This window comes from Natator depressus, chromosome 2 (genome assembly GCF_965152275.1).
Source record: "Natator depressus isolate rNatDep1 chromosome 2, rNatDep2.hap1, whole genome shotgun sequence".
In the NCBI taxonomy this organism is placed as follows: domain Eukaryota; kingdom Metazoa; phylum Chordata; order Testudines; family Cheloniidae; genus Natator; species Natator depressus.
Genome location: NC_134235.1, coordinates 150,182,460 through 150,198,247, shown reverse-complemented (window position 1 = coordinate 150,198,247; position 15,788 = coordinate 150,182,460). Strand labels below are relative to the sequence as shown.

At 41.4% G+C, this 15,788-nt stretch overlaps 1 protein-coding gene across 1 annotated transcript in view; it reads left to right on the top strand.

Annotated features, from left to right (window-relative positions):
* The window catches only part of LOC141982777 (dynein axonemal heavy chain 5-like), a 272,918-nt gene that overhangs the window by 99,894 nt on the left and 157,236 nt on the right, over positions 1–15,788 (top strand). Inside the window, exons 35-42 of the mRNA XM_074945122.1 lie at positions 1,999–2,198; positions 2,295–2,448; positions 4,633–4,899; positions 5,122–5,250; positions 5,655–5,870; positions 8,099–8,245; positions 9,604–9,776; positions 10,035–10,213. Coding sequence (XP_074801223.1) covers positions 1,999–2,198; positions 2,295–2,448; positions 4,633–4,899; positions 5,122–5,250; positions 5,655–5,870; positions 8,099–8,245; positions 9,604–9,776; positions 10,035–10,213 — 1,465 coding nt within the window. The remainder of the gene's footprint in view (positions 1–1,998; positions 2,199–2,294; positions 2,449–4,632; positions 4,900–5,121; positions 5,251–5,654; positions 5,871–8,098; positions 8,246–9,603; positions 9,777–10,034; positions 10,214–15,788) is intronic.

The window sequence follows — 15,788 nt, the reverse complement described above, 5'->3', positions numbered from 1 at the left end:
CCTCCACTCCCACTGAACTCTGTGAGATTGGAGGGTGCTTGGCACTTCGCAGGATCGGGTCTTAGATTAATATATTGAGGGTGGTTTGGGAGAATATTAAAGAAGAGCAAGAAATCCACTATTTCACAGGACCAGAAGGGGCTGGCAAACAAGTAGTCTTTTGTGATGTGCACCCAGTACAAATCTATTGCCTCTGTGTTTATTGGGCACGGTCACCCAGCAAATATGTTAGATTTACAAGGCCTGATAATTTTTGCAAGAGCAGAAGGATGGCAAAAAGGAGAAAAAAAACTTTTAAACTTAAATTATATTGTGAGCTTGTCAGCCAAGAGATTAGCCCTTTAAACACTATGGACTAAGATGTCTTATTCTACATGTGTCAAGGTTCCTGCCCCACTCTGAACTCTACGGTACAGATGGGGGGACCTGCATGAAAGACCCCCTAAGCTTATTCTTACCAGCTTAAGTTAAATACTTCCCCAAGATACAAACTTTGCCTTGTCCTTGAATCCTATGCTGCCACCACCAAGCGTGTTAAACAAAGAACAGGGAAAGAGCCCACTTGGAGACGTCTTCCCCCAAAATATCCCCCCAAGCCCTACACCCCCTTTCCTGGGGAAGGCTTGATAAAAATCCTCACCAATTTGTACAGGTGAACACAGACCCAGACCCTTGGATCTTAAGAACAAGGGAAAAGCAATCAGATTCTTAAAAGAAGAATTTTAATTAAAGAAAAGGTAAGAGAATCACCTCTGTAAAATCAGGATGGTAAATACCTTACAGGGTAATTAGATTCAAAACATATAGAATCCCTCTAGGCAAAACCTTAAGTTACAAAAAGACACAAAAACAGGAATATACATTCCATTCAGCACAGTGTATTTTACCAGCCATTAAACAAAAGGAAATCTAACGCATTTCTAGCTAGATTACTTACTAACTTTACAGAAGTTCTGAGTCTGCCTTCCTGATCTGTTCCCGGCAAAAGCATCACAGAGACAGACAGACCCTTTGTTTCCCCCCCTCCTGATTGGAAAGTATCTTGTCTCCTCATTGGTCATTTTGGTCAGGTGCCAGCAAGGTTATCTTAGCTTCTTAACCCTTTATAGGTGAAAGCGTTTTGCCTCTGGCCAGGAGGGATTTTATAGCACTGTATACAGAATGGTGGTTACCCTTCCCTTTATTTTTATGACAACATGGAAGGAGAAAAACTAAGTCAAACACTCTGTATGGATGCTTTCTACAGGAAGCAGGATTATTTAGCTTTGTGGAAGGATCAGGGACATCACCCTGCAGTCATGGGGCTTCGTGGAATCTATGATGATTGGTAGCCGAACTTGGTGGATCTTGGGTGATCCACACAGAGTGTCTGCCCCACTCCCCTCTGACAACATGGGCATTTTAGTGACTGTGATGCCACTGGTGCCTGCAAGGGGCGACAGAAGCTGCAGACATGAAGGTAATGTTGCTGTAAACTGTCACAAGGTTTTCTTCTAGAAGATCTAGCAGAACAGCTCTACCCTCCTTCAGAGAGCCATGTCCTCAAGCTTCTGTCAAACCCAAGATACACAGTGTTCACACAGATACACAATTTTCACATGGAGGGGCTTATGTGGAGACAGACTCTCCCCTCTTTCTAAGATTTACTGGTTAATTTCACATCAGTAATGTAAATTCCCGCCCATCCCCAGCACAGAATGGACAGGTTTAGTTCATGTACAGATACAAATTCTGCCTTCAGTTGCACTTGTAAAAGTCCAATTAAGTCACTGAAATGTGACTAGCTAAGTGTAACTGACGATAAAATTTGGCCCATAGAACAGGTGAAGCATATTCCAGTCTTACAATATAGTCATTTTGATCCATTTTAATTTATTATTCTGAGCATGTACAATTCCCTTTGAACTCTGAATTTGGCCCATGAGTTTTAATTGGTTTGATAAGTAGATATTACATTATCTTCAGTGTAATAAAACACAATAACTTGATATTACTTAGGATATCTGCATCAGTGCTGTTAAAGAAAAGGATATTGAAGCAAAACTGAAACATGTCATCAATGAGTGGAGTACTCATGTCTTTACATTTGGCCAGTTCAAAACCAGAGGAGAATTGCTTCTGAAAGGCTCAGATACTTCCGAGAAGATAGCTCTGATGGAGGATAGTCTCATGATTTTGGGATCCCTCATGAGCAACAGGTACAAAAATTAACAAAAGAATATATTGTATAAATATAATAAGTACAAATAAAATACCATAATCTTTTTTTTTTTTTACTCATGTTCATATAACAGGTACAATGCACCATTCAAGCCCACGATCCAACAGTGGGTCCAGAAATTGGCCAATACCACAGAAATAATTGAAAATTGGATTACTGTACAAAACCTCTGGATTTACCTTGAAGCTGTTTTTGTTGGTGGAGACATTGCAAAACAGCTGCCTCAGGTCTGTTGATTTATAATAGCAATATATGAAGGCACACTGTAGACAGCCAAACCACAGTACCTTTTAAATAAAAGAAGTTAGTCTATACTGAGGAAGTCTAATTATACCATACTTTACTCAGGAAAAATTACCACAGATAACTTCAGAGGGAGCTTTTCCAGAGTGAGGTCTGCAGGGTTGGACTCTTAGGGCCTGATTCAAACCTACAAGAGCAAGACTCTTTAAAGTTAAGGCTGAAATGCTTACCTCAATTCACTTTGTATTATTCAGATATTATAGCACATATTGGTGGAGAGGTAAATTCTGGCTAATGCTGTGATAATGCAATCCCTTATTCTGCCTGACACTAGCCCTTATACACCTCATTTATGCATTCAATACTGTTAAGAGTTGCAATAACTTTTGCAAGGGGCTGTGCATAGGGACACTGCTAGGCCTGGGCAGCCACGTATATGTATATACATATGTGGATCTTGCTCACTTTTCACCAGTCCATGCCCTGTTATGTCTTTCTGTGATGTCAGTTGTAGAGAACCTAAAGACTGACCTCTCTCTGATTTTCTGGGTTAGGCAGAATCAGAGCAATAAACTTCCATTGCATGCTCTTGCTTCTGCTGGCAGGTTTACATGTGTGTCAGCCAGTCAGAATTTGGCACATGGTATGTAGGATCACCTACTGCTTAAAGATGTCAGAAATATATAATTTAATAAAAACAAGAATATTCTACACTATTCCATTTATTTCAGGCCAAGGACATTATAATTAAATATCTACAGTTTCCATTTTCCATAACCCAGAACATTTTGTTCTGTGATTAGCTAAAGCCTTCTTAGTTGTTAATTAAGATTATAATAAATTGCCTCTTAGGTCCTACAGTATATTTATAGGATAACTTTCATTATGGAGGCAATAAGCGGTTTTTGCAGATGACTAAACACCACAGCAATGCTTATGAATTTGATAATTGCAGAAGCCACTTATTGTAAGTATACTGCATGAATGTTATTCCCATTGTGCAATAAGAAGAATAAAAGAAAATCACACAATAAAGCTCAGAAAAATAGTTCTTTTCTTGCCTTTTGAGGATTTGAAAATTCAGCTTCATTCACTTTCAACACTTTGTGGATGGGTCATAGAATCATAGGACTGGAAGGGACCTCAAGAGGTCATCTAATCCCGTTCCCTGCACTCATGGCAGGACTAAGTATTGTCTAGAACTCTAGATCATCCCTTGAATCTTACCCAAATAATTGTTTAACATTGGAGCAGCATGTGAGTAATTGTTTTCAGGAGTGGCCTGTGTGGAAAAGCAATGATGTAAATGGAAACAGAGTCGTAGTGTCAGTAATGTTTTGTCTTTTTTAGAGGAGGGTGCTATTTGACTTTTCTGCTGAGAGGTTGATTGAAGTCCTATTGTATAGCCACTTTAGTGCTGCCTAGTACCAGGTGACATAAGGCAAAAGGCACTGCTGCCCCATCAACCTGATGCATTTCTGTGGCTCCACCAGTGTTACAAAGGCACTCTAAAAACATTCACGCGCTGTACTCTTCAACAGATACGAGCATCAAAGTGAATATTAAACTATTACCTTGTCTGATTATTATTATTTATTTATTATATTTATTATTGTAGAACCTACAAGCCCCAGTCACAGACAAAGACCCTGTTATGCTAGGCACTGTACAAACACAGAACAGAAAAGTTCGTCCCTGCCCCACAAAGCTTACAGTCCTAGACTAAGACAAGAGCCAACAGATAGATACTTATGTGGGAGTCCAAGGAAACAATGAGAAAATGCGGGCCAGCTTGATAGGTAGTGGTCTCAGCACCAGCAGCCTAACTGTTGAATTTTTTCTGGACATCACAACAAAGGAGAGTTTTAAGGGGGAATTTGAAGGCAGATAATGAGATAGCTTGGCAGATATTTACGAGGAGTGCTCCCAAGTGTGAGGGACAGCATGGGAGAAAGCACAATGGTACTTGTTTGAAAATATAATAAGTGGACGATGGAGGCTGGCCTCATGGCCCATTTTTTCTTGATATCCACCAATAGAATATGCATAATGTTGACCATCCAAAGGACGTACTGATTAATAGAATCAGACTCACTTACAGGATACTTTTATTTTTCAGCATTTTGGGAAGCAGCAGGAATAGCTAATGCATTTGTAATGTGTTTCAGGAAGCCAAGAGGTTTCAGAACATTGATAAATCTTGGCAGAAGATTATTCAGAGAGCTCATGAGACATCAAACATAGTACAGTGCTGTGTTGGAGATGAGACGTTGGCACAGCTACTACCACATTTGCTGGAACAACTGGAAATATGTCAGAAATCATTAACTGGGTATTTGGAAAAGAAACGATTAGTATTTCCAAGATTTTTCTTTGTATCTGATCCTGCACTTCTGGAAATCCTTGGTCAGGCATCAGATTCACACACTATTCAGGTATAAATTATGTAGCAGTAACCTCCTTTATAGCCAGTATTAATAACTGAGTGGAATGGTGTTAAATGATTTCCTTTTTGTTACTGAATTGACCTAAGTTTGTTTATTTGTGGAAAGATCCATTTAGCCTTCTAAACTTGCAGGTTTTGATGCAGTTTAAAAATAACATTATAGATCATTTTATCGGTCGTATTTGGCTGATCCGGTGTTTGTTTATTCTAGGCACATTTACTGAGTCTGTTTGACAATGTTAACCGAGTGGGATTTCATGAAAAGAACTATGACCAGATTTTATTATTTGAATCTCAAGAAGGAGAACAAGTCAATATTATTGAGCCTGTTCTAGCTCAGGTAATAAAAGAATATATTACGCTTTTTTCATTCGCTACTTTAAAGCAAATCTGTGTAATAAGGGGCTGGCCCACTTCCATGCAGTACCACAGCATGCTTCCATTTGAGAATCTGAAGTAGAGACCCTTCAGCTGCCCAGTACAGGGGCAAAGTGCTTTTGCTCCAGAGGGAGGATGGAAGGGCTTGTATTATTCTGTAGCAACCCTTCTAGTTGTCTCCCCTGCAGCACTGAAGTTGCTAAATCCATCACTCTGCATCTGGAAGAACGGGTCAGGCACAAATGTGAGGATGAGAGAATAGAAAAGTGGGAAATGGGAACATCAGCCCTGGGGAGGAAATGTCTTCTGTGGAGTTTTTGCTGGGTTGGAGCAGTTTACTTTAAAAGTGCTTTTTTTGTCTTCCAGGGTAACGTGGAATTCTGGCTAGGACAGCTGCTGAATGGGATTAAGAAAACAATACACTCTATCATTAGACAGGCATCTATAGCCATTAGTGATTCAGGATTTAAGCTGTATGACTTTCAGACAACGTTTCCTGCACAAATAGGTCTTCTGGGAATTCAAATGATTTGGACCAGAGATGCAGAGGATGCTCTAAACAGTGCCAAAACAGACAAAAAGGTTGTACTTAGCAAATCCTTGGGGGTTAATTAAAAACATTGTTTAGATCAGTGCACTCTGTGCAAGTTAAAAAAAAAAGGTAGAAAATGACAAAATAAAAAGGAAGTAACTGGAACGACCCATTAATTCCTCCATATTGATATGTAGGGTGGTGATACTAACCCACAGTATTAGCATCCTCTCTGTATGCTCTTTGCACTACTGCGCTACCTGTCCTGACAACTGGTGGCATGGGACCAATCCCCAGCTGGGGTAAATCAGCATATCTTAATGGCAAGACACTGATTTACATAAGCTGAGGGTCTAGCTTATAGGGTTTGTGCACCACCTGCTTCCATCCGCTGTCCATATTGGCGCTGATGGAGAGGCACTGCTCAGAACCTCTGATGCTGTGAACTAGTGAGGAAAGGAGTATGACAGGAAGTGATAGAAGGTCAATCCTCACTTGCTTTAAAACTAACTTTAAAACAGTTTCTAATGTTGTGTCCCATCCCCCCATTCTTGTCAGTGGCTACAAGCTTTGGGAGGGAACAATGGGCAGTTTAGGGTCAAGGGCGTGTCATCATCTACTATAATCCCAAAACTGGTTTGGGGGAAGTGAGAGCCACCAGTATAGGGGAATAGCAGTGTCTCTCTTGTGCATGGAGCTGCTTGAGGGGACAGTGCTAGCGTCCTCCCCCTCTTTTGGAGGAAGGGGGAGCATGGGAGCAAGTTTGGTGGGGGATTGGTTCCACCTTATGCCCAGGAAAGATGCTTCTAGCATGTTTTTGATAAGTGCCTCTCCTCTAGAACTTATATAGAGGCATGTGAGAAGGCGACTCAGAGGAGTGCTCAAGGCTTCGTCTACACTACACAGCTTTTAGTGACATGGCTGTGTCACCACAGCCATGCCGCTAAAAGTCGTTCAGTGTAGCCGACAAAAAACTTCCACCCCCAACGAGCAGGGTTAGCTTGTCAGCAGGAGAGCGCTCCTGCTGGCAACGCGCTGTTCACACTGGAACCTGTTGCGACATAACTTTTGTCTTTCGGGTGGGAAGGGGGTTAACACCTCTGAAAGGCAAAAGTTTTGTCATTCAATTGTCAGTGTAGACATAGCCCAAGAGTACTAAAACAGCAGCGTAAGGAACATTTGCAGTAGTACCAAGCTAAGAGCTAGTAACACTGTCCTACCATGAAAATAAACACAGGCAAAAGCCAAAGAAAACAGCATACCTTATTGTGATGTTACTGGCTAAAATTAAACTTAAATTAAAATTAAACAAGTCTCCAGACTAGGGGGGAAATACTTTAACCCCCCATTTTTCTACATCAGACAAAGCCAAAAAGGGCATGGACCCAGTTTTTGTTCCATTGCAGCTAATTTAACTAGAATCAAATGTCACTGGCAAACAAAATTTCTTGTTGGTTTTGTTTGTTTGTTTCCTCCTTTAAAAAAACATTTATTTGTAATTTTCCTCAGCATATGGAATAGGTCCGGGTCTGCAAATATCCTCAAAAAACCCACAATCCCCAATATGATCATCCCTTCATGTGTTCAAAGCACTCACTGTGGCCTAAGTGCTACAAACTACTCTATCACCCCTGGGCCTGCACAGAATCCCATTTGGAGTTATTGACAGGGGTCCAACTTATCGCTGCAACTGCAGGAGTGGAGCCCCTGTTATAATCGTAAGAAGTCAGACTATTTTATTCCGTAGTCTCTTGTAGCAGAAATAAAGGGTCACTTCAGGCACATTTAAATTGTCCCTTACACCAGTTTTCTCCTCTGAAAGCTACCGTGGTATTAAGGACAGAGTCAGAATCCCAGCTTCATGTTTCCCAAAAGTGAACATATTGGTTGGCTGATGTGTATAGTTTAGTACCCAAAGGCTGAAGTCTCATTGCTTAATTGCTTTTGACGAGGACACAATACAAACACTCTACCAGGTGAAGGTGAGGTGTACTATATTAGGCCACTGTCCTGCAATGGAACCTGCTAGCATAGACCCCTCAGCCCATGTATCATCCCACTAAAGTCACTGGGACTCCACAGGGGCTCAGGGAATATGCTCTAGTAGCTCTTGATTCAGGATTGCAGCCCCAGTTAATACAAAGTGAGGCTGGAGCAAAACGTAACTAAAACAGGGGATATATATTTGTAAATGTCTGCAACTGTTCATCCTCCAGAGATTGAAAGAGCAAAGGGTGTTTGTATTAATATAACTCTGTTCTCTTGCTGTATGGGAAAGGTCATGCACACAACAAATCAGAAGTTTCTGGACCTTTTAAATGATTTGATTGACGTGACAACACGTAATCTGACAAGGATGGAGCGCACAAAATATGAGACTTTAATCACTATTCATGTACATCAAAAGGATATCTTTGATGATTTGGTGAGGTTTTTTTTTAAGAGCTCTCTAATTGAAAAACATTTCAAAATATTTGTTTAACTGCTGTTAGTACTGTCATGCAGTTGCATGCTATCTGGGTTTGTCTTTTCTAACTGCATCTTAAAAGATTTACATTACAAGTATCGTATTTGTTTGCAGTATTGAATTATTTGTGGCTGACAACATAAACATATTCACTAAGAAAAATGTAGATTCCGATCCTGCAAGTAGTTGCATACGGGCAGACTATTGATGGCTGCCTATTGATCTCACTGTGGCTTTCTCCAGGGGCAGCAGTCCAGCCACATGAAACAAATTGCAGGACTGGGGACTTAAAAACATAGTGTGAATTTTTGGCCCACTGAAGTGATAGTTTTGCCATTGACTTCCGTGGGGCCAGGGCTTCACAACATACAACTTTAGAGTCCAGTCCTGCAAATAGAGCCACACACACAGATCTTTACTCCCTTGTGGAATTCCATTGAAGTCAACAGGACTCCACACAGGTGGAAGGGTGCATGCATGTGGATCAGTTTGCAGAGTCAGACTCATAAACTGTGGGTTTTCCTTTTTAAAATTATTACTGTTTTTCAGCATACAAGAACTGTCTTTGCTAAGGGGAAAGCACTGTTGACCTTACCCTGTGATTCAAAATTTAAGACTTTACATCATTGGAGTTTTTCAAAAATATGTTCTCTTTTAGCTTTAGATTGAGCTTTGTGATTTCCAGCCCCTGTCTCCACTTCCTGATTTGAGGCAAGGGCTGCTGGAAGATTAAAGAAGCTGGGTTTCATGTATTTTGAGAAGAGGAGTAAACAATAACTTACACAGATTTACTTTTAAAATTTTAAGTGCATCAAACTCTTCCCTATGGTAGATAATATGAAAGCATGAGACAATGATTAAGAAATTGGAAGCAAAAAAAAAGGGAAACATCCTGCACACTAAGAGCAGTAATTCAGGGGAATATGTATTGTTTAAATGATTTATATACTGCGCAGAGAGAAATACCAAATGAGTTTCTAAATAAGGAAAGAAAAGTATAAAGAACTAACACTGATAGCTAGAAGTCAAAGTGCCAAGTTCTGTATGATGCCTGAGGCTTTTTCCTGTCCCCATCATTTTTCATTAATTTTTATGAGTATTTTTGAATGTGTATTTCATATCAGTTAATTCAATGTCAAGTATTATTGACGTCTGCTGTATATTAACCCTTCGATAATTGGTTAATCCTATTGTGTTTTTTCTGACCTGTTGATGGAAATGGAAAGCAGACAATTTAAGATATGTCACTTTCTCTGCTCATATTTTTTATTACAGTATATCACGTCTACACTAATGGTTTTGTGCTTTTGTTACAGGTCCGTATGAATATTAAATCTCCATCTGACTTTGAATGGCAAAAACAATCCAGGTTTTACTTTATTGAAGATGTGGACAAATGCATCATCCAAATCACTGATGTGGAGTTCAGCTACTGCAATGAATACTTAGGCTGTATAGACAGACTCGTTATAACTCCTTTAACTGACAGGTAATCACACTAGGAGTATAGAATCCACTTTGGAGGCAAAATCCTACTCCCAACAACATAAAGGAAAAGCAGGATTTGTCCCCTGATATGCACCAATTACTGTTAACACCAATGGGAGTTACCAAGCTGTACTGAAAGGAAGAAATTCCCTTTCCTTTCCCACCCCCAGATTTATATAACAGTTACTACACTTAGTCACTATACGTTGGGCAGATAACAGTGAAGAAAAATTAATGCTGTTTTCCAATCTGTCTCCAGATGTTATATCACATTGGCTCAGGCTTTGGGAATGAGTATGGGTGGTGCTCCAGCAGGACCCGCAGGTACTGGGAAAACAGAGACAACTAAAGACATGGGCAAATGTCTGGGAAAATACGTTGTTGTCTTTAATTGTTCAGACCAGATGGACTACAGAGGCCTAGGTCGTATTTATAAAGGTAAGACACTGTTCTGTTTATTCATTTTAGCCGTTAAAAGAAAAATGCGTTTCTGTGTGGAGTGTTTTTGTGAGTGAGACTGAAACAATAGAATGACCTATGGTTAGTGAGCTTTGTCTACAGCCAGCAGAAGGATGAAGAAGCGCAGAAGCAGCCTGCTTAAGATTAGCTTGATGGAAAAATAAATAATTGGGGATACAAATAAGAGCCGTACTATTCTCCTCACTGCCCTTCTTTTATTTCAGTTTCTGCTTGGAGAGCTCTATGCTTTAAACAGTTCCTTTCACAGACTTTGAATTGGGTCTCAGTGGCAACTGGTGGATGCACTGAAAGTCACCTAATCTGCACTCTGGTCTATGAACCTGATTCTCATTGCAGTCACTCTGCTGTAAATCAGGGTAATTCCACTGCAGTCAATGTAGTGACACTGCCGTAATAAGTAAGAGTAGAATCAGGCCATGTGCCTCTACATTTAGCATTGTTTCAGTGCCTGTTGAGCCATAGAGATTTATCATGCACTCAGGTGGTGTTCTCCAAGAACCCTAACCTTCCCCATCCCATCCCCCTACACTGCACACCCCAATGCTGATAGACTGGCAGGAACAATCTCATTTGGGTCTCTTGCAAGGCAGTACAGAACAGTAATGCTAGACTGCCCTGTCAGAGAGACTCCTGTAAATAAGAACATTTGCCAGTTCATGAGTGAGTTTTCACACATGTGCTATGGTGTATTTGTTTCTCCATTTTCTATTTGATGACATTACTGTACACAGCTGATGTCGGAAATAATTAATTTCTGAAGGGACTGTGTTCTATCTTCCATCCTCTTCTGTTACCTTCCTTTTCTGTAGTCTCCATTTTCCTTTTAAGCACCAGTTGTGCCTTGTCCTCTCTCCCTCTTGTTCTTTTATATTTCCTTCCCCACTATTCCCATTTTCTCTGTTTTCCTTAACGAATCCTCTCTGTCTGCCATTCTCTCTACTGTCTTGATATCTGATTGTTCTTCTTTCCTTCTGTTTCCAAACTGCTTCCCCTTTCTTTCCTTCATCTTCCCTGAATACTTCCTGTTTCGCTCCTCTCCTCCTTTTGCATCCCCATCCTCTCTGCTATACTTCTCTGCACCTCCACAGCTTCAAGTATGACTCCATCTGGGCTTTTCAACCTTTACTGAATTTTCCCACATACTTTTCATTCTCACCCTCATTTCCACCTGCTATTGCATTGAAGTCCCCTTGGATGATTGTGTAAATGGAAAATGGCCTCTGTGTAGTCTTGTTTTTTATTTGTTTCTTTCAGTTTTTTATTCTACATGAAATGATGTCTGCTTCTACAGCTGATTCAAGCACTGTCATCATATGCTGCGTGAATATACCTGAATATTTCCTAGATATTAATATGGCTCTACTGTCCTACAGGGCTGGCAGTTCACTTGCTGTGCCTGTCTGTCACAGAGTTTGTTCCTTGTGGCTCCTCTTGGCGATTAGCTCTCAACTGGTCTGATGCCCCCCTGCTTCAGTTGTTCACCCCGTGGTCTCTCTCTCTCTATGCCTATCCCAACTCCTCCCCCAGCTGGGCTTCATCAGCTATTGGACCTTCTCAGTCTTGACTCTCCTCCACGGTTAATTGGCCCTTTTTCCTACTCAGGTCTTGTGAGGGGTAGACCCCCATCACATACCCTCCAAGGTAACCCTGTAACCCTCAGGAATACGGCTGCCTTCTCCCCTGGAGTTGATGGAGCTGGGCCCACCGGTCATCTCATTCCTGCTTCAGCTTGTCCACCATGAGAAGCAATCTACCCTTCTCCTCCATTGTGTTCTGATACTTATCCTGCTGAAATTCTAAGTCTTGCAAAGCAATTTGCAACGCTTGCTCTGCAGCTATTAACTTCTCTTGTAGCTTTTGCCCTTGTTCCGCAGATTCTCCCACCACCCTTTTGATCAGGGTTTGAGTTCCTGCTGTATTCTGATTACCCTCTGTATTGGTCCCAGTATCATTTAACTTTGTCTTTTGGGGACTCTTTCTTCCCTCCAATTTCTCTTCACCTTCCATCCTCACAAGTCCCCCGCCTTCTCTACAACCACTGTGCACATACAGTGGGCCTCTGGCTCCTCCTTCTGTTCCTTTACTGACTCTATGCCCTTTTCTTGGCTATTTTCCTTTTTCTTGAGCAGACAATGCCTCCTCACATGTCCCCATTCCCCGAAGGAAAAACAGGTCCCTTTTTTCCCTACTCCCTCAGCAGCTGGGACTTTCTGAGGCTTTCCTACATCCCTCACTTCATGACTAGCTTTCTTGCCCTTATATGTAGGGGCATTCCCTTTCCAGACGTCCCTTCTGCCCCCAGGCATAACACTCTCTCGGCCTGGTCACCAGCCTCCTGGCCCTGGAACTTCGTTTCTGCTCCCAGCCTCTTCTGCCCCTGCTCGCTTTGGGGGAGGGTCCTAAAAAAAAATTGTTGCTGTTGCACCGGTTTCATTAAATACCCTTCCTGCCCCTGCTGGTTCTGCAGGGCCTGTGCAAGCAGTGCCGGGATCCTCGTTGGGTGCTTTTCTTCCTCGGTTAAATGGGAGTGAAAATGCTGGTGCCCAGTTCAGAAGGGTAAACTGGCCTTCTCCAAAAAAGGCCCCCAGACCCTGTGGCCCCATTGTCTCTTTTCTTCTAAACTCGCTACTATGGCCTCTCACCCTCCCCTTGTACCAGGGGCAACCGTCATACACGTATTTGCCACCAAATTGTCATGGCATTTACTACTTGCTGCCTCTTGTTGGCTCATCTCGGGGATTAGCTCTAGACTAGCTCTCTTTCAGTTGCTCGCCCCCTGGTTGGTCTCTCTTTTCATGCCTATCCTAGCTCCTCCCCTGGCTGGGCCTCATCCGCTATTAGGCCTTATCAGTCCTGACTCTCTTCCAGGCCTGTCATGGGGTTAATTGGCCCCTTTTTCCTACTCAGGCCTTGTGTGGGGTAGATAACCCCTCACACTGTCCTTTTCTGCACAAGTGAAATTATTTTGCAAGGGCCAGATTTCATTGGGAGTTGTGGAATGCTCAGCTCCTCTGAAAGTCAGGCCTCCCAATTCTTAGGCACTCTCAACTTTTCCAGCAGGTGGCAATACAAAACAAATTATTATTTCCTCCCAAAGGGGAAAAAAATCTGACCAGAACTGAATTTCACCATTATAAAGGCAAAGTAAGTTTAAGATAATTTCATACACAGCTCACAGTATGCATAAAATGTCAATATTATATCCAGCAACATACACTTATGTTAAAGAATTGCATGTTTTATTTTTTTCCTGTTCTTTCCCCAAGGTGATCATTGTTGCAAAAATAGTTTTTAGAGTGGAACCTGATAACTTGCAGTAAAAGTATGTCACTTAAAGCAGAAAACATGTAGGGCCAAATCCGTCCCCAATGTTAACTCTGTCTGGATCTTTGAAAACTCATCAAATTCTCTGTCTACATAGAGGAAAAATACTTCAGAAAGGGATCCAATTCTGCACCACTGAAGAAAATGGAAGTTTCTGAACTGCTTTTAAAGGGGTAGGATTGGATCTTTAGTGCCTGTTCATGTGCTCACAAAAGCCAAGGAAGAAAAAAGAATTCCGCTAAATAAAGGTATGAGGTGGATTCATCACTATGCTCCTCCAGTTTATACCAGTATACCACCATTACAATTAATGGAATTTCACTGACATAAAACTAGTGTAGCACTGTGGGGAATCGCCTCCATCATATCTTTAAAAAAGCTATCACATTAGAAAAGAGTTAGCTGTTCACATGGGCAAGCTAAACAAGATACAAGGAAAGTACTGGATCATCTCCCTTCCCTAGATCCACACATGATGAGGACCCTCTGTGGAAAGATCTCCCCTCTCTACCCAGAAGGAGGCTCAGCCACTCTTTGGCATGGTTTTCTTCCACCGCAATCCTGGCACACACATGGACCCTAAGGAGGCCTGGCAGGGTAAACTTGTGGGGAGAAAATTGGGTAGGCCAGGTGGGTTTGCACATCATCCAGTGTGTCCAGGTTTGTGGAGAAACCTGGAAAAGGTAATATAGCCCCAAATTGTAATAACTTTTCTACAGTCTCCCTCTGGAGTCCTAGGAGCCACTGCAGCCAGAGTGACAAGGAGCAGCCTGCTGGGGCCCAGAGTTGTTGTAGAAGCATTGGGCTTCTATGTAGATCTGCCAGGTTTGGGAATGGACCTGTGGCCTTTTATGCAGAGGTCAATCCCTCCTTTCCATGGGATGTTGTGATGAAATCCTCATAAAGATTTCTTCCCACACAGTCCCCTGCTACAGTTTTTAAAACCAGAGGGATGCTCTCACTCAAAGAATGCAATTTACACACAGTCTATATTAGCATATTGTGTGTGTATGTAAATGCATATGCACAAAAAACTGGGTATTTTCAGTTTCTTGGAATTTTGTGGGGAAACAGCTTCTGCAGAATCTATAAAATCAGCCCTTGATTTATTTCACCTGTGCGGCAAACATTGGCATGAAAAATCTGAGAACCCTGAACATACTATATAGTTCAACATCACAGAGCCACTAATGCCTCTTGTAGGACATATGCTTTGTTGATAAAGGTCTGCTGGTTAGGGTGGGGAGGAGCAGGGAGTAGGTTTCCTGATGTGTTTAACCATTTTTGTCCTAACCAGTTACAAGACTCTGAGTTTTAGTTCTGTTATGTTCTCTTTAAAAGCTCCAGTGGTGAAGTTAAAATAGGTTCTTAATTAATAAAGTGAAATGTGGCCTGCCAAAGCCAGTGTTATCATATCTCATCATAGATTTGGCTAGTATATATGTGTGAGACATATGTTTTCTACGCCCCATGTAATCTGGGACAAGTTAGACCTAAATTCTGCAGAAGGGCCCTGGATTCCTCAGCACTTCGGTGGAAAATGATGAAAAACATTTGATGAAAAATTCTGTAGCAACTTTGTTTAAATTAAAAAGGAAGAGTTTAAATTAAGTACGAAAAGGAAAAATATACCCAGTATAAAACCCCCTGTGCATTTTATTTTGATATTAAATTCCATTTCCACTGTCTCAACATTTAATGCTTTCAGTATACTGCATGTTTCTGTATGGACAGTGCGTAACTGCGTTAGATATTCTCAGGGCTAAAGCTGGAAGTTTTGGCAGCTGGGTTGGGGTATTTTGGGTTTTGGATATTTGAGGTTTTCAGAGGCAGCTTGGCATTGTGGGATAAACATATTAACTGGATGTTTCTGCTAAACGTATCAGCAGTGAAGTAGTTAACAGAGTTGACATTTGGGCCCCGATTCAGGAAAGTACTTAAGCATGCTCTTAAATCCCCCCCCCCTTTTTAAGCAAAGCACTTAAGCACATACTTAAAATTGAGCACATGCTTAGGCACCCTTCCTGAATAGAAATAGAAACCTGAGTCAGGTTTTGAATTGTACATTTTAGATTTCATTGTTAGCCACCCGTGGAGATGAATAGGACTGCACACAACTCTCTGATATTGTTGCACACTGTCTGCAGGAAGGCAGCCCTACATTGATTGAGAGGTGGTTTATGTTTGTAAAGATTTTTTCATAACAATA